The sequence below is a fragment of the Malaya genurostris genome, chromosome 1 (assembly GCF_030247185.1).
Source record: "Malaya genurostris strain Urasoe2022 chromosome 1, Malgen_1.1, whole genome shotgun sequence".
Classification (NCBI taxonomy): domain Eukaryota; kingdom Metazoa; phylum Arthropoda; class Insecta; order Diptera; family Culicidae; genus Malaya; species Malaya genurostris.
This window is the reverse complement of record NC_080570.1, coordinates 161,155,121-161,174,504: the sequence shown is the minus strand read 5'-3', so window position 1 is coordinate 161,174,504 and position 19,384 is coordinate 161,155,121. Positions and strand designations below refer to the sequence as shown.

Here is a 19,384-nt window from a genome sequence, read left to right as displayed (position 1 = left end):
GTAACGGCTGTTGGACACTGTTGGCGTTTAGGAAACCCGTCTAACACTTTGCCGGATTATTCGAATTCCTGTAACCGCCGTCGAACGCTGACATCAATACTAGTGCCTATTGGCTACAACCAGTTTCTTGAGAGGGTTTGCTCATTGAACCAGGTAGTGGTGCTTGTGGGTTTACCTGGTTGATGCTATATATTGCGATTTATCAATTCCACTGTATGGAACTTAAGTCACGGCTTGAATTACGGAAATTGCGTCATCGTTCTGGAATGTTTTGGCAGTTAAGGAATCAAACTTTTATTTGAATCACGGCTTTGGAAAAGCTGCGTTAGCATCAAAAATTTGAAAATTGTAGATGTACTTTCAAATAACAGTTGAAAAAATGTGCTGTAACACATTCATTACAAATTATTATTTTTTAATTAACTGAACTTATTTTCGCCCCTACTGTGCGAACATTAATCACTTTTGACATCAACACATCATGGCCAACTGCATGAGCTGCTGACAGCCAGCTAGTGAATGGATCCAAAAGACCAGTAAGAAAAAAACTTTCTTCTCGTAACTGTTTACCGGCTCGTCGTGTGTTGGCAGAGTGCAGGTGAGGAATTTGCAACGATTAAATCGTACAACACCTTCCATGCAGTATCGCACGTAGATTTGGACGGAGATGAACGGAGCCCCCGCAAAGATAGCTGGGTTTGCCACCCCGCACTGTAGCCAATTTTGATTTCTTTGACCCGATCCTAACCTGTACAGAGGATGCTTTTGTAATGTAAAATAAGAGGTGACAGCAAAAACGTATCTTCTCATATTATCACCGGTTACGTTTCGGATCCCTCTCCATTGTAAACTGGCTTCAGATGCAACGGTTTGTTTTAATTTTGTTTTATTGTCGACCCTATACTTTCCAAGCGAATAATTTTCCGCATTCGATTTTCAGCCCGATACGATCGTGCCTCCGAAAAGACTAGTAGTTAGTTAATTGATACTTTGTTATGACCGCTGATGGACAAGTGGAACTGATTACCGATGTAAAATAAAGGAAAACGAAAATGGTTGTATGTTGTATAACCAAATTCATCCCGAGTTCGGACATGAATCTGGTTGATGACATGCTTGTCTAAAGCGCCAGCAGTATTTGATTAACAAATTTTCTTAAGACATAGAAGATCGATCAGAGTTACCGTCTAACCAATGGATTTCTGTCAGTCGTTAAATGATTTTTTTCTTACAGGGTATAATTAGATTTTACTCGAAAATGACATAACCTCACAAAATGAATAGAATGAACTTTTTTTGACAGCCGCCGGTGATTTGTTTACAGTTTAAAACTTCATCAGAGGTTCATCGTTTGAATTTAAAAATTGCAAGTCGCCTCACACTAAACCGATTCATACAAACATCGCTCTTTGATGCTGGAAACGCATACACGGCAATCTTTTCGATCCTTTTCACTGTAGAACACGTTTTTAACAGACACTTTTTCGTCATTTTTCAATTTTTTATTTGCAGTCGCAAAACAAAACAAACCACCGACAACTGTCAAAGATTAACTTGATTCATCCGCAGTTCGTTTGTGTCGTCATCGTGTAAAACCTAATTGACAGAAGAAGCACACGATTAAAATAAAATACTTATTTACCTCAAATACCTATTTTGGACTTCAATTCGAGCTGTCAAAAGTTGGGTGCTTTTTATCATATAAAACCTATATCCATATTGCTCGTCAACGGAATAAATGGGTCAGTTCTTCGCGCTCTTTGGACATAGATCATGATTTGAGTTGCGATTACTCAAATTTATGAGCTGGAACAATCGCCCTTATTCTGAATAACGACGTATCGTTTTTTTGATCGTATTTCATTCGTATTCCTAATAACGTTAGCAAAATCAAAGGTAGCTAAGATTCGACCGAACCATATTCGATCGAAAAACCAATACGACGTTATTCAGAATAAGGGCGAATATGTCAAAATTTGAGTATGAATTAGAGTAAAATTTACTCAAGCCATGAGTTCCCTAACATTTCATCAACTACTTTAACTGCGTTGTGCAGTTCAGTGCATTTTCATTTTCGGAATATTATAGAATTCAAAATTTCTAGAATATATCACTTTGACGTGAATAAGTCCTTCTTTACTATGGAGTGCCTTTTCAAAATTTACCCTCTGGGATACTAATAAGTTTTCGATCATAAATATTTCTTGTTGTGTCTAACGCATCAACATATTTTTTTCTGCACGTCTTCGGAGATATGATCAGCAATTTGTGGTAGAGTTTTCAGTAGAATGCGATAACCACTAATAACTCGAAAACATGAATTTTCTAAAATATTTAATAAGTAAAGAAAGGAATCTAATGCTAGTCCTAAAATTCAGTTGTAGAATCCAGGACCAGATTTGGAACTAAATTCTGGAACTGAAATTGAGGTTCAGACTAGAATTCAACGTCAAAATTCCAATACCACGCGTACTCTAAGCAGCGAGAAAGCTCACGCGGAACATGTTCTGCACTACGAACTGTCAAAAATAAGTGCGTGTTCTCTTAAACAGCGACAAAGTTCCGCGGAACTTGTTCCTTGTTCCTAACAGTTCCGAGTGTACTTTTTAGCAACAAGAAAGTGTATATTTTAAGTGATTGTTGAACTTATGGTTGCTTGGGTTCAGATTGCAAAAAACTCAAATGTTGAGTTATAGTCACTAAAACTTGGAGTTAAGCTCGCTTAAATTTAAAAAAAAATGCTATTCTGAATGAAAAAATACTCTAATATTGACAGCTTCGACTCTTAACTCAAAACTGAGTAGATGGGTGGTAACTAAAATTTTGATAACGTGTACATTTTAGGAAATTATGTGGTGAGCCACTCATTTTTCAGTTATGTTCAATGAGGTTGTTGCATGATTTTAGGAAGCGAGAGAAAGGCTTTTTTTTAAATCATCAGATTTAGTACATAACTTGGCTATTTGTCTAGTTTGAGAGGGATTCTAACAATATTTTAATCTAGGTTTTGATGTATCATGTGTAATTTTATTAGCAGTTTACTAACGTCGAAACGCTCATCCGAATTTATAATCATAATTCAATCGGAATCAAGTTAGAAATCGTACTGTAATCGTAATGTCGTAAATCGTAATTTTGTCTCAAATTTCAAAGGATTTAAATGGGCACAATTCCGTATCGAATCAGATTGACGGAAAAAAAAACTATCCGTAAAACTGAATGTGTATGGGGACCTTAATGTTCACTAATCATAAATGCATCCATTTCTTGGTTTCAGCATGGTTGTGATTTTCGGGATTTACTTTATTGCCTGTGTCTTTGTTATCAAAGGTGATACGATATGAAAGTAATCTCGTGCTTAAGGCCCTTATCACTCAGTTTTTCGTATGGTTTTTTTTTTGTCAATCTGAGTCGAAATGGAATTGTGCCGTTGTCCGAAATTCATTACGATTTCTAACTGGCATCCGATCAAAGTGCAACAGAAATCATAATGTATTTTATTCCGAATTTCGGACTATTTTAATAGGTACTATCGAGTAACTGATTTCCAATTGTTTTTCAACGCCGCAAAAACTTCCAACCTTACTCTATTGAACGGTTACGTAAGGATACGAAAACAATGACTATCACGCCGTTTGGGAAATGAAGAAACGTAGATTTAGCGTAAAACGATCAATCACCTATCGCTAGTAAAAAATTACCATTCACATTCATCAGTAACCTACGGTTGTTTGGGCCATCACACCGGTACAGGTTCAGTTCCGGAGAAAGGCTTCTGATGGAAATTCGGAAACATGTCGTTTAATTTCTCCTTCCCCACAGTGCGCGAGACATATTCGACTATACGAATTCCGAAACGGAGGTAAAACGGACAACACTATCCGCAGTGCACCAAGCAGCAATGCAGCGGTACGGCGATCAAGTCAATGACCATTCAGGTTGCCCCCGATTTAAACACTTGGCGATAGTTGTCCGTATACTAATGTTATTTTTTTTTGTGTGTGAAAGAAAAAAAAATATACAGTTCGAACTGATCGCACTGAACCACCGTTGGGTTGACCATAAATGGACAATAAAAAGTGAGAGAAATGACGGTCGATCGTTATGAAAATGCCGAAAACAGCTCAACCTTAACCACTGCGGAATAGATAGATACCGAATTGATGGTCTAGTAGGCCATGAAGTTTCTTTATTCGATCGAATTCGTTATTTTTCCAGTGCACTTCGTATGACGTTTTGTTCTGTTTATTAATCTTAAAAAAATAAATAAATTGGTTGGAATGTGTAACCTGGATGAAAATCGAATAAATATTTAATGAAAAGAATAAATCAAAGAAACTATTAATCAAGTACACCCCCTCAACGTGGATACTGTGATCGGCTGTAGGCTTTATGTATCGGACTCAACCTTCCCTTTTCTGTCTTCATTTTTAAATCATATTTATTGTTAATTGCGGTTGAAAGGAACAAAAATTTATGTAGGTAATGACTCAATACTCCGACGTGTTATTCCGTTTGTCTTCGATGTTTTCGGTAGGTTTATTTTCCACTAGTATTTTTACTTTTATCATGGCTTTTTTGTTGGTTGGCAGCAAGTGTCAACAAGTTATGTTGATATTCATGGTCGGACTGGTTTTTAACTAGTTCTATATATCCGAATTCAAGAAAAATCAGCACGAAAACGTGTAAAATTGTAAAAGAAAAACTCCCCAGTTGATAATTTAGTTTGTTTTTTTTTCACTAAATTTCGACAGATTTCCGAACCAATCGATTGGAGACGAAATTCATTCGGAATCGATTGTTGCGCTGGAGTCCGCATTGACTCGGAATTCATACTGAATTCCACATGGAATTCTGATTGAAAACTTCAAAACAAATCCAAGGGGGCGAAAAAATTTCATTCAAAATTCCACGTGGAATTCAGTATGAATTCCGAATCAATGCGGACTACAGCACAACAACCGATTCCGCCTCCAACTGATTAGTTCGAAAATCTGTTGGAATTGAGTGAGAAAAAGCGAACTAAATTATTAATTCGTTTTTTTCTTCTCCGATTTTGCACGTTTTCGTGCTGTTTTTGGCTAAATTCGAGATAAAATTTTCATATAATTTAGGCCGTGAACCATCTCGCGAGTTATTTTAACTTTTACTTAAAATTTGATAGTCGAGTAGTTAAATTTGGCTAAAACTACGGCCCATTTTAAAGTTTGCCGGTTGGAAAGTTATTTGGGTTTATTTTGCACTGAAAATATATTGAAATCGAGTAATGTAATAATGGAAATTACAGAGAACGTTAGAAGTATGTATTTAATCTTTCTATTTAGGTATTTTCTTTCACTGAACGTATACAATGAAACTACACAGTAGACATTTTTGCTAAAGATCTTCAATTGAATTTTTTTCCACGATTTTTTTTAGTATCGGAAAGTAACTTTTTAACTGTCAAAAATAACCATGCTTCCAAACAAGGTTCTTTTCGACAACGACAAAATAACTGCTTAACTGTCAACTAAAAAGTAAAATAATTCGCGGGATGGTTAAGCCATAGTCAGCATCGTCCATTCCTCAAATCTGGAGTGTAATGAAAGGGCATAAGTCAAACGACTCTTACACTAACTCATTCATAAAGTGAGCGAAAATTCAATGACATTTATAATGTCACTGTCAATTGGGTTGATTGAGCACTCAGAAACGACCAGTCGTATAAGAACTCATTGCTCAGTTCGACGAATTGACAAATTGTGGTGTAGTGACCCTTCAACCAGAGATAAGCGGAGATATTGTTATGATTCCAACTGAACTGTCAAAAACGGTTCCAATCTGCCTGTTTACAATGCTCTGTTGCTCGTTGTCCAACATCAGTGGGGAGTATCGAGTGAAGGGTCACTGGTAATGTGCGAAACCGTCATGATATTTTTCTCGCCTTTTTTTGCTCTTTTCATAATTTTTCTTTGAAAATTACTCACAAAGTTCAGCTGACAAAAATTCCTACATCAAATAAAGGCCGCTGACATATTAAATCAATTGCGATTGTTTAAAGTAGACAAACTAAATTATGATGCATAATCTATTGATGAGTTAGTCATTAGTACTAATACTGTTGTTATATAATCTATGATCTGCGGCGTCGATTGACGATTAGCCGATGGGCATGCACTGAACAATTTCGATAATCGAAATTAGTGTAAAGTCCTTTCCTTTTCAAACTACCAGTTTTCTCAATCGCTTGATTGGTGAAGCTCGCCGCATGCGCCATTATCGAGCTTACGTCTATATTGTTTCATTGCGTTAAATAAAGGTAAAAACCTCACCAATCATCACGCTTTTTTTTTGTTCGACACCACCGATTTGATCGCAAACTTTATAATTAAGAGTAAACCACGAACGAGCCGCATGCCTATTATCCAGAGAAAAGGGGTTCCGTTTTCATTATGATTTCCAGCGGCATCTTTTAGCAACACGAGAGAGTGCATTCAATTCGAACCGAATTCACGGCCTGCTGCGATTGTGATTGAACGCTGCGCCACCTGTGCAATTCGCAGTGATAATGGTACCTATCACGGTAGAGTTTTCATTTACTGAAGCAATCGTCGATGATCATCATCATCATCATCATAATCCGTGCGTAATCTGTTACGAGCAAGGTGCTGACTAAAAGTGAATAAAAAATATGACATTCGATGGTCTGTTTTGCTTTTTCTGTAAGCTATGTATAGGTACAGCTGATTGCACTGCGAATTTCTCCTTTCGATCGAAGGCATTTTGTGACGCAACAATAGCCGATAATAAACGTCAAAAAAAAATAGTTCACTACTCAATGGAGAGTACTATTATGAATACACTTTTCTAAAACAAAAAAACTTTCCTTGACATACCACAATGCGGTGATGATGGTCGAGTCTTTTGGCCGTAAAAGGAAATTCTCATATATCAAAAAGTACTCCTTTTTGGACCCAACTGCGCTACCGACTGCAAATATGGTTAAACGATCTTGTTTTGTACCGGCGAAATGGTTTCATTGATGCAAAACTGGATTCCATGCCGTCGAGTTCGATCGTCATTTTGTCGTTTCCATTAATGGACAGATAAATCAGTAGAGTAGCAGACCCCGAGACCGCTGCAGTCGTTGTTGTATAGGGACAATCATGTTTCACAGGGGTAATGTTGGAGATTGATCGTGATCGCTGTTGAATCCTAACCTTTTGGGCAAAAGAAACGGGCCTATCAAAAGAATAAATTTGAAAGCTATTGTGTTTGACAAATAAAAATGTAATACTTTTTACATTTAATTTTCGGTCGTTATTCAAAGAGTTTCCTACAGATTAATGTACTTCTTTGCTAATTAATTTCGCTATACTCACTTGTTAAATACTCATAACGCTAATTAAAAGCATTTCCACCAACTAGAAAGATGATCGTGTGCGTAGTAAAAGATATGCTACATTACTCTACCTCATTAACGCCTTCAGAATGACTGTAAAGACAGACATGGCTGGATGCACTTTTCGCTATCCTACTATTAATTGAAAACGTACCGCATTACTTTCTGGACCAGTTGCTGAAAGCGACGCCAATTACCGAACTTTGATGTTCTAAATGATTTGATGATAATTCTCTTGAAAATGTCGATATTTCAATCCCGTTTTGAGCTAGTCAATCAGACGTACTTATATGAATTTCGAAACAAAAGCCGAAACAATTATAGCCTATGTCGGAAACGGAAACTACAGATTTTAATAGCTTCATTCATTTAAAATGGTTTGGAATTTTTAATAGTCATTGATCTGTAAGTCTAGAAGGAGGTGGTGAGCTCCCTTCGTACGCGTCCTTTGTCACCTTTTTTTTTTTGAAGTAGCGATTCGTCAGCAATGCTATCGTTTTCCATTATTCATTTAAAATGGTTTGGAATTTTTAATAGTCATTGATCTGTAAGTCTAGAAGGAGGTGGTGAGCTCCCTTCGTACGCGTCCTTTGTCACCTTTTTTTTTTGAAGTAGCGATTCGTCAGCAATGCTATCGTTTTCCATCAGTTCATATCACATTACAAACTTAAATTTAGTGTTTATATGACCAACTAGGGATCTTTTCAATGCAAATGAAAATGTGAAAAGGGAAAACGAATTAGTAAGTCTGAGCAGGTGTGCCGAGTATGAAACTGAAATAAATCATATTCATTTTTACATACGCATTCAGATTCAATATAGAAAACAGAGCTCAAGCTCAGGGCCGCCGAGAAAAAATTCGGGCCCAGAGGGGACTGCAATATTACGGGCCCCTAAACATGAGAATTAAAAAACATTGTGCACATGGGAATATCATCGAATCAAGAGATTTTAAAATGCATTATTTTAATAAAGTATTTCGCAAGCTGAATTTGTTTCGATTTTGATATGAAAAACTGAACTGAAAAGGTGGGCACTCGCCCCGGGTGCAACGTCTTTAGGGGGGCGCTCGCCCAAGTAATCTTTCCGGAGATGGAATTCAGAATGCTCAACCAACGGGCGTCAAATTTCCTCGGTACGCCACTGGGTCTGAGCTGTCTACTACACACTTAGAAAATTTCGCAGTATTCGGTAATTTTTTACCGAATTTTCAACAGCTGAACGTTCGGTAATTGAATTGATTACCGATCGTTCGGTAATTGCTGAACTGTCAAACAACTACCGTAAACTGTAAACCAAATGGATCTAACAGATTGTTCGGTAATTTTTGTTTGTTTGTTTTCCTTTGGTTAAAATTCTGGATTTTCGGATTTAAAAAAACAACACATATTCACAAAAACGCAAAGAAGAAAAATTGCCGTATTTGGAGCAAAGATAATCCACACGCCGTTCAAGAATTACCGATGTATCTCAATAAATGTACTGTTTGGTGCGGTCTAAGGGCTGATGGCATCATTATTATATTGTGTGATTTGTTTGTGTGAATTAACCAGCTATTTTTGTGTGAATTAACCAGCAACGACTGATGCTTTGGAACCAATATTCAACGTGTCATTGCTGAAATGCGTCCTCAAATGCGAAAAAAGAAAGAAAAAGTGGTCGTAAATTGGACCTCCAGAATAAGCTTTGTGGAAAATAGTCGAAATCATACTTAATTGTTAAATGCCAAGAAACTATCTACCACATAAAAAATGGCAATTTCATAATTTGACAAGTGTTTTATTTAAATTTTAAACCCGGGTTGGCGGTTCAGTGCATAGAGCACTGGTCTTACAAACCAGTTGTCGTATGTTCGAGCCCCGACCTGGAAGGATTCGTAGTGTCAGTAGGATCGTAACACCAGCCATGCAATGGTTCTGTACACTCTGAATCGGCTGCTAAGTCTGTTAAAACAGAGCGCCAAATTCCACGACAGGAATGTAATACCAAGGCTTTGCTTTTTTATTTAAATTTCACATCAGCAAGCTTAAAAAAACACACTTTATATGTAAAACATCTAATTTGAAGAATCGTGATTAATTCATAAAACAAAAAGACAATCATGCGAAACGCCAATAGAATCTGACCTCATAAGCATTTCATTTTATTTTTGTATCATTTTGAAGTGAATGCCAAATGAGTACACTAGGAATTCCATGCAAAATTTCTAGTTTTTACACTTATCTTCTAGTCTAAATGGAATTCATACGAATCGTATTTATTTTTCAAGTACTCAATTTTTACATGTTTTATAAATAATGTCAACGTATCAATTTGTATCAGTGTATAGCTGGCGCCATCCTATTAGGTTTTTTATCGTGACGACACGAATGAACAAGTATTCATCCTTGACAGTTCAGCGGTACTGTTTACAAACAAGCTTAAACAAAAATCGAAGAGCTCATCTAAAACAATCATCTTTACACTTTGCAACTAGTAACTTTCATTTAATAAATATCAAAAACGAACCGTACTCAATCGTGAACAAATGTTTTGAAACTTTATTTAAGCGATACGGACCGTAAATGGTCTGATCCAATTTGTCAATAAACAAACAAAATAAATTTCTGTTTACAAACAGTACTGCTGGACTGTCAAAAAGTGTTCATCCGATTGAGGTTAGCAGTGACGGTAAAAAACCTAATACAATCGCAATGCATACCCTGTAGATTGCGTATTACGTCTGTTTGTCCGTGCTTCCATCATTTATGCAATTATTTTACCTGTGCGCGGCGCGTAAAACAAAGTGAGCGTCAATTATATCTAACATTAATCTCATTACCGCAGGTGCGGCATAATTTTCCCTCAATCGAATGCAATCAATCATATGTATGATTGCGTTTTTCCTTTTCAGTTGGATTTTTGACAACATGAGAAGTGATTGTACCCGTGAGGTGTTAATTTCTTTCGGTTCGGGCTGTAAATCCTAACTGCAAACATGCAACAGGTTCCGTATGAATGAAAGAAGATTTATAATTTGTACACTGGAAATAATAATATCTACCACAGAGTTCAAAGTAAAGCAGATATTTCACCTACTGTAACAAATTTGGGATAAGATGCAACTTAGTCTTCGAGCAACAAAAGCGAGAATGTCGCTGACGGACCCACATTTAAACGTTCTCTTCTACTTTGTATTGTTGCTTTGGAAATGAATGCATGTCAAAAAGATAAAAAAGTGCGATAAACTATTTGCTATGGATATGAGCGATAAATTTTTACATTGATACCTTTTTTGCCATAACACATTCACTGCACGCCGGATGCACCGGCTGCTGCGATTCTGTTATGACACGTCGCACGGTTTATCAAATGTCAAGCATGACACTGCACGTGAACTTGAACTTACACAAATACATACACACAGTCGACGGCTCTGATTTCTCAATTAAAATTTCCTTCAATGTCAAGAGCGCTCTTCCACGTTTCTTTTCTTTTTCGTTCTATTCGTAATGGTGTGCACGAAAAAAAAAGATGTGTATGCAGTTTTTGTTACAGGAAAATAAATCAGATCTGGGAGAAGAGGACCAAGATTCTGTCTGAGATTTGAGATATTTTGTATTCTATTCAAAATTATCAAAAAAGACGCAGAAGCTACATTTCCAGTGTTCTACCGACGACACGACCTGCCACTCGTCTATCAAAACTGTATCGTAAATTTAACTACCCCTCAGTAACTGGAAATGTCAAATCGAAAACGCTAGTGAATTTTTTTAAACTGGCAGCACAAGTTGATATATTTATTGATTTTGAATAACAGTCACCATAACCTTGGTTACTGCATATCGAAGGCAAGATGAATGTAAACAAAATAAATTTCATATCGGTTATTATATTACGGAACATTTTAATGGATTTACCTGACTCGAGCGGAATGTAAAAAATGAGGAGTATGAGTTATGTCTTTTATAAAGCCAAGTTCAAAATTCAGGTCTTGACTTGAAACCGTTGTGTGAGAAGGAAGACATGGAAATGACCGACAATGAGCTGAGCGAGGCTAGAGCTCTGCGGTACCTACATAACGTACGGTAAACTGATTTCTTTGTGGAATTCCACTAGTAATCCTCGAATAGTGGCCAACAAGGTGAAATACTGTTTCCACTTCTGCGCAATCAACCGACACAAAACAGTTTTGACACCGGTATATTACACCGAATCCTACTGCCCAGAAAAGCTAGCAGTTGAAGTGTACGGATGAATCGCTGGAAGCAGATCATTGTCCTCGCTCGTTGGTTTCATCCATAGTTTCGATTAAATTCCGAAAATCGAGTCCATTTAAATGCATTTCTGCTTAATTTGGACAAAGTTTAACACTAATAGAACTATTCCACCGCTTTCAAAACATGTTTATTTGTTTTGGGGTTCCTTGGTAACTAGTCCATAGCAACTTAAACAGTGTTGCTCGAGAAGATTATTTTTATCATTTACAAGGGGTCGCTAGATTTGTGGTAACTGGCGGTGAATCGTTAGCGAACAGTTTTAATGCTGATTTTTCTTCGAAGTGCCTGGTCGTGTCGTCGGTTCTACTACCAGACTAAGCGGTACGATCTTTGCAATCACAATTGCGTGAGTGCTTCATTTTCTCGTGCACAGTCGCCATAGCAGTAGAGAATGCGAATATGAAAGAGCCTTAAATAGAATTTTAAATTGTGTTCTTCAGGCGATGTACTCTTTCCAATGCTGATGTTGCCAAGCTTTATTTCTATGAAGACTTCCGATGTATAGTAATAATTCTTCGAAGCTTTAGGCTGTTCCTTTCAACTTTAGACTGTTCCTTTGTTTTTGTGTTGCATTATTGTATAAAATCGAACCAAAGTTCAAGTGAATGTGTGTATTAATATAATTATCGAATAAATGGAACTGTCCAGATATTCCAAAAATCAGAACAATCAAACTATAATAGCACAATCACAATCATTTCCAGATGAAAAACTTGTTCGACAGTCAATATTATTGATTAAATACGTCTCTTCGACAAACATATTCTGTCAAATTCACTTAGCATCGATATTCAGTAGGACGTATGTCTTCGCTATCCTCGCAATGTTTCGTATCACATTCACTAAAATCCACTTTTGCTTAGTATAGAATCACAATCATAAAACTTGTTTCAATCCACCTAGTAGTGTAATGGTGCCTTTCTTATTGACATTTAATGAGAAATAGAAGCAAATTTCATGGTGGAAATTTTGAATAACTGTTTCCGGAAGCGGAGTCGGGGGACTATCGAAGATGCAGTAAGTTTTTAGGCCATTTGATTTAACAAAAATTCAACATTTACGTCTGTGTCGTTTTTTCTGTTTTCTTCAAAACGGTCGATGGTCGTTCCGTGCCATCGCATAAAAGCCCGTTTGCAATTTTGGACACTTATCACTTTGTAAGTCCGGAACCGGAAGTCAGATCCGGATGAAATTCTGGAGTTATGTATGGAATCATAAGACTATCATCGCTGAGTAAAGAGAGTTCGTTCTATTTTAGAGTTTGTGACCACTATTTTCGGTGCTTCCGGAAGCGGAAGCCGGGGACTGGTAAAGCCGGAATGGATACGTTCGGCCGTCAGCTGATGAGGCTTATCGATTGGATCTGATTTAAGTCCCTTGTAACCATATTTTTTCGTGTTTTGCATCACTGCTCTATATAACTGCTTGAAATGTTCAACATTCTTTATCCTGTAATTCCGGAACCGGAAGTAGAATCCGGATGAAATGCAGAAGTAGGGCCATAAGAATCATTCATTTGAATCTGAGTTTGTAACAGTCGGTCTCTTAGCAAAGTGAGCAAGTAATTTAAAATTGGAGATTTTACACTATTAACCACACTATGTAATTCTGAAACCGAAAGTAGGATCGACATGAAATTCAGAAATTTTCATCCCATTTGAATCTAATTCTGTGAAAATCGGTTTGGCCATCTCCGAGAAACATATTTTCATTGTTTTGCATATTTTACCACATAATTCCGGAACCGGGACTGCAAGACCTTTTATTTGATTCTAAGTTTATGAATATCGGCTCAGCTATCTTCGAGAAAAGTTGGTGCATTCATTTCGACCAGCCATCTGACACCGGTATGTTAGCACCAGCCATTTGAAAGTATACCGATTACGTTGAGCCCCTCGCGTTTCGAGCCCCAAACACTGCGATGTTTTGATACTCATCGCGACTCTCAAATTGTGAAAATTATCTCTTTTAATGTCCCAAAACGCTGTCTGCTATATTTTAGGTAAACCGACAAGTTATTGTGAGAGAGTCGACACAAAATTCACTAATTTTCGTGCACTAAACAAGGTAAACGCGTTAAACAAATGCATTACTGTTTGTTTGTTTACGTTGCAATCAGCTGATTTTGAAGTTCCGATTTTGATCTCATCAAGATGGCGTCGTGACAGGAGGCCCGTCCGACGCGCACGCCTACTGCGATCGTTTCTCTCAACAACCACGTGCTTTCTTAAGCAGTGAGAAATTTCACCCGAAACTTGTTTTTTACTGTCAAGCTCTCAACAGTTTCGCGTGTACTTCTAAATAGCAATAAAGTGATTGTTTTCAGTGGATTGTTGTGGAACTTTTACAACGATTGGAGTACTTCTCACACGATTTCGCACAAATTTTAAACTGGCAACTCATTTGAAACAGTAGCGTTGGCGAACCAAATACAAAACATCAGGTTCGAAACTGGCCTGAGTTTCAGTTACCAACCTCAAATCGAAACTGTCTTAAAACGAACCATTTTACTGCACAATTTTACGTATCGTTTCCGACCCACCTGTGCACTAGCAATTTGTGTTTAGCTGCTAATGCCGCCTTGCCGTTCAACAAGAAACCGCAAAGCAAATGTTTGTCCAATTCTCATCGTTCGTCGGAATAAGTTAGCAACACCTAATCAGCGCACTTTCGTGAAGTTTATCTGTTTCTCCCAGCAACACAATCGGAACATCAAGTGCCACTGTTTGTTGGCACAATCAAAATCACGGGCTACAGATGTCATCGTACCATCAGCCTTGACGTCATTCAAGAAGGCACACATTGCACGCTCTTCACGGAGTTTTATAACAGCACAAGTTCACACTTGAATGGGCTGACTTGTATCTATTATATTCTCAAGTCTCATGATAAGATATGATCATTTTTTTCCTTCTTGGAAGTTGTAGAAAACTGACGACTTTAGTGGAAACCTAAATGAAGCAATAGATTTCATTATTTCGTTTGGATATTGTAGACCCGTTCGTGGTGATTGAATATGTTCCATTTCAAATGCATTGGTTTTGTTATCAAATATCATATCAATGATAAATTACTGCTATCTCATCGAAACATTCGATTCAAATGACTTCTTCGATCTAGGTCAATTAAGATAACGAATTGTAACAGAAATTATATCATTATATTTCCTGTCATGTCCTTCGTTTCGCTCACCTAATCCGTAATTTATTATCTTTTCTCTAATATAGTTCTGCTAACTTCTTTTTCGATAAATACATTTTTTGTGGTTTTGAAAGCAGCGTTTGAATCGACGAGACCACAATCATGCGCATTTCTGCCGCATGGCATTCGTTCGTCGAATATCGGTTCGGATTTGATTCCAAGTCAATTTTGCGGTAAAAGCGAAAGCAATCTTGCCCGTGCAGAATACACCTGAGCCCAGGGAAGTTGAAATCGCAGTCACGGTCTGGCAAGTACTTGGAATGAGCGGTACTGGCCAGACGTGTTAGGCTAATGTAAATAACAGCATCATCATCTAGATCGGCAGTAAACAAACAAGGGCAAGAAAAAAAAAACTATTACAACTCACTTCTCTTTCACTGGTACTATGCCTACTATGATCACAATAGGATAAAAATAAACGGCTACATTGTTGAACATTGTAGCTCAGTGTACTTACACCACTGTATATCACTCCACTCCAGTTGTTCAGTCTGGTACGTGGCTGCACAGCATCAAAACCGAGTCAAGCAAACATCAACCGGCAACGGTCCGGTGAGAGAGAGAGTTGGCGGAAAGAATGCTAATCATCCGCTAAAGGTACATACATACGTGTACGGTAACAGAATCTAATTTAAATAGCTTTAACATCAAGAGGGACAGCCTTTTTCCCACTTCGCCAAAACGAAGATCTTTTTTTTTTGCTAATTGAGAGTACATCCGTTTACTGCACTTACGGCAAGCTGGGGTTAAGGGGACTGAGACTCCTAAGGGAGGAGCAGAATCAGGGTTTGCCTTGTGACTTGAACATTGAATTATGATTCTAATTACCTTGACTCTATGCCAATCAGAATCTATAATCAATGTGAAATTGTGCTTAAAATACTAATATCTCAATCTTCCAATTTGACTGTTCCGAATCGATACTGACGTAGTCTCAAGTAAATAATGGCGCCATATTACCCCTCTGCACCCTACTACTAATCAGAGATTCTGTTGGCTGTTATGTTTGTATCTTTCCTATGATTTGCTACAGCCTCTGGTTGCCGCACTTCTTCCTCATCTTAAAAACCGCCTACACCGCCAGCCATCACGAAGGTGCCGCCACAGCGCGGTAGTAGCAAAAAGGAGAAATTAACTCAGATTAATTATGCTAATGTGGCATACACACGGATTTCCATAGCAACATGCTGAACACGCACAACGTCGGCGCGAAGATTCGCGATTGTAACACGGTCGGGTCTGCCAAGCTATACAGCGCTGGTTAAACCTCCCCCCAACCGATCTCAGCAGGCTGCGCGAAGAATCGAAGATGCATACATAAATCGTTTCTTCCCAGCAAGCTGTTTGGCCGTCTCTGTGGTTACGACGATTGTGCAGCTCGCACGCATCAGGAATGTGGATGTATTTTCAATGCTAATTTGTTTAACCAACTTGATACTGCATGACTGGCTGCAATCGTAGTAAACCGTCATTTGAATTTCAAATTCCATTGGGTGTAAAAAGTTATCGAACTTTCCTGAATTTTTTTTCGCATGGTTTTCATTGAAAAACAATAAAACAGAAATATTATTATATTCAGTAGATCCCTTCCCTATTGTCTGTGTAGTTACGTCATATTATGTAACGTCGTCCACGTGATTCAACCTTATTCGCAATAGGAGAGGCATAAATTTTGTAGAAAAATATAGGGAAATAACACAGAAAAACGATTTACAAGCTTCTTTTTATTCTACTTATTACACAACAAACTAGATATCATTGATTCTACCCCATCCTCTCCGGTCGCGCTTGATTTCCGTTCGCAACCAGGATGGAACATCTCGTATCGGGTGGGCATTGGGGAAACGAAGTGGTGGCTCGGGACCTTCGAAGGGATGCGTCCGTGCCAGCTTTCGTTCCAGATATTCTTTGTTGATCTGCTTCGGATCACGGTACTTGTCCATATACAGGTTAAACGGTTTACGCAGCGGGAACCATTCCTGTTCCCGAAGATATGGCTTCGGGAAGTCATACTCAAACGTAGGGTGCTTCATTTCTGAACAGAAAATATGTAAGTAAATCCTGTTCGTGGACGAAAATGACCTACGATACTCACTCAACACGTCATGATAGAATCCGATGAGGCTCGAGTCCCAGTCCGATTGGAAAAATGCCAATCCTGCTGGTGTGATATCGTCTTGGTACTTGCGATAGAAATCCAACGTACTGAACGTTCTTGCCGTCAAATTCACTTCAGCCTCTTCGATTCTGTACTCGCCCATGTCCAGCTTTTTCTCCTGTTTGTAGAGCACGAAAACGTGGCGATGATAGCCAGTGCCTTTCGGTGGAAACGGTTGCAAATATGGAACAATCCTGTCACCTTTCGAGACGTCACTGCTTGGGATATTAGCTCTGAAATACGAATTAGTCATTGAAAATAACTAACGATCCATCCGTCCTAATACAGAACTTACACAAACCAATGACAGTATTCCTTATCAGCTTCACTTAAATGTCCATCCGGGTTGGTTAGAACTAGAGTCCACCAAGATGTACTGCTACTGTCACTTGTAGCCTCCGTCCTGCCGAGAGCTTCTTTATAGTTAAAGCTAGAATCAAAATGTACCTCCGGTTCTTGACTTGCTTCTGTTGGCTTAACAATATTTCCGTAATACACTGGATTCGCCGCATCACCGTTTCGGAAGGCAATCTGTAGATCAACCCTCGGAACAAAATAGGCCGCTCCAAAGAGATGTTCAAAAATACCATAATGTTCGGCCAGACGACGCACATGGAAGGGGCCACTGGTTTTAAGCCAGGTACGTTTGACCAACTCCGGATCGATGGATACTAGAATGGGAAATGATTAGCATGACTGAGGCTACGTAATAAACACTTTCCAAATAGACAATTTACTTGTCTAATCAAATAAGTGTCCAAAACATATTATCGAAATAATTACAGGTGTGAGCACGAGATGCCTTCTCTAGTTCGGGATTGACACGCTGGGCTTTCAAATGGGCCAGCCGTTCCTTCAGCAGTGCCGATCGAGCCGGTTTCAAATGTGGGAATCCAATGTTTATTTTTCGGGCTACCTCTGGATCGACTGCGCGTTCCTCTACAAGAACGTAACCGATTACGAAATGATCCATACTCGAAAGATTTTGTTCCACTGCTCACCTGCTAGTCTCTGTTCGAGTGTTTTCGCCACACCGGGCGGTTTTCCACGTAACCGATGACCATTGCGTGTGAAGCGCTGTAGGGCCGCAGTCCGGAGCAGAAACTGTGTATCGCCGGAAAACGATTGAACAATACGGGCGGCCATTGATTAGAAGCGGATTTGTTTTTATTTTCTTTAAAAATTAATCAGTGAACAGCAGCTATCGCATGCAGCTCCTAATGTTTTGCTTTCGATTTTGACAGTTCATGTCATAGTCGTTTTCATCGAATGTGCTTCCCGCATACGCATGGCTGCCAGACGGCTGACTAAACGCTGCCAGCTGGAAAAATATAGCTGGCAGACATTCTGGTGACCGACTGCCTCACCGCTGGCAGTTATACAACTCAAACGATACAACCGACGACACGACCTGCCACTCGTCTATCAAAACTGTATCGTAAATTTAACTACCCCTCAGTAACTGGAAATGTCAAATCGAAAACGCTAGTGAATTTTTTCAAACTGGCAGCACAAGTTGATATATTTATTGATTTTGATTAACAGTCACCGTAACCTTGGTTACTGCATATCGAAGGCAAGATGAATGTAAACAAAATAAATTTCAGATCGGTTATTATATTACGCTGCCTCGAGCGTAATGTAAAAAATTAAGAGTATGAGTTATGTCTTTTGTAAAGCCAAGTTCAAAATTCAGGTCTAGGGACATTGGGATGCATAACTCACTGCTGACTTGAAACCGTTGTGTGATAACAGCTCAGCGCTAACCAACGAGGAAGACATGGAAATGACCGACAACGAGCTGAGCGAGGCTTGTGCTCTGCGGTAAAATGATTTCTTTGTGGAATTCCACTAGTAATCCTCGAATAGTGGTCAACAAGGTGAAATACTGTTTCCACTGCTGCGCAATCAATCGACACAAAACAATTTTGACACCGGCATATTACACCGAACCCTACTGCCCAGAAAAGCTAACAGTTGAAGTGTACGGATGAATCGCTGGAAGCAGATCATTGTCCTCGTTCGTTGGTTTCATCCATAGTTTCGATTAAATTCCGAAAATCGAGTTCATTTAAATGCATTTCTGCCTAATTTGGACAAAGTTTAACACTAATAGAACTATTTCACCGCTTTCAAAACATGTTTATTTGTTTTGGGGTTCCTTGGTAACTAGTCCATAGCAACTTAAACAGTGTTGCTCGAGAAAATTATTTTTATCATTTACAAGGGGTCGCTAGATTTGTGGTAACTGGCGGTGAATCGTTAGCGAACAGCTTTATTGCTGATTTTTCTTCGGAGTGCCTGGTCGTGTCGTCGATACAACCGTATCCACCAGGATTTTTCCACATTGAAATCTTTGACATTTTCAGCGAAGGTGAGAAGATA

The 19,384-nt window shown here is 38.5% G+C and overlaps 1 protein-coding gene across 1 annotated transcript; it reads right to left on the bottom strand.

The window, feature by feature from the left end:
- Positions 1-16,545: 16,545 nt before the first annotated feature.
- Positions 16,546-18,232, bottom strand: LOC131426514 (large ribosomal subunit protein mL38). The gene is made up of 5 exons (XM_058589314.1): positions 18,001-18,232; positions 17,783-17,938; positions 17,295-17,670; positions 16,937-17,232; positions 16,546-16,876 (listed from the first exon to the last, which is right to left on the bottom strand). The coding sequence occupies exons 1-5, from the start codon at positions 18,143-18,145 to the stop codon at positions 16,590-16,592; spliced, it is 1,260 nt and encodes a 419-aa protein (XP_058445297.1). The 5' UTR covers positions 18,146-18,232; the 3' UTR covers positions 16,546-16,589.
- Positions 18,233-19,384: the final 1,152 nt, after the last annotated feature.

Excerpts from the sequence above, each read along its gene's own strand:
- LOC131426514 (XM_058589314.1), bottom strand. The coding sequence starts at position 18,145 with ATGGCCGCCCGTATTGTTCAATCGTTTTCCGGCGATACACAGTTTCTG. Across the intron at positions 17,939-18,000 it reads ACTCGAACAGAGACTAGCAG|AGGAACGCGCAGTCGATCCA; the intron begins GTGAGCAGTGGA and ends ACGTTCTTGTAG. Across the intron at positions 16,877-16,936 it reads ATTCTATCATGACGTGTTGA|AAATGAAGCACCCTACGTTT; the intron begins GTGAGTATCGTA and ends TTTTCTGTTCAG.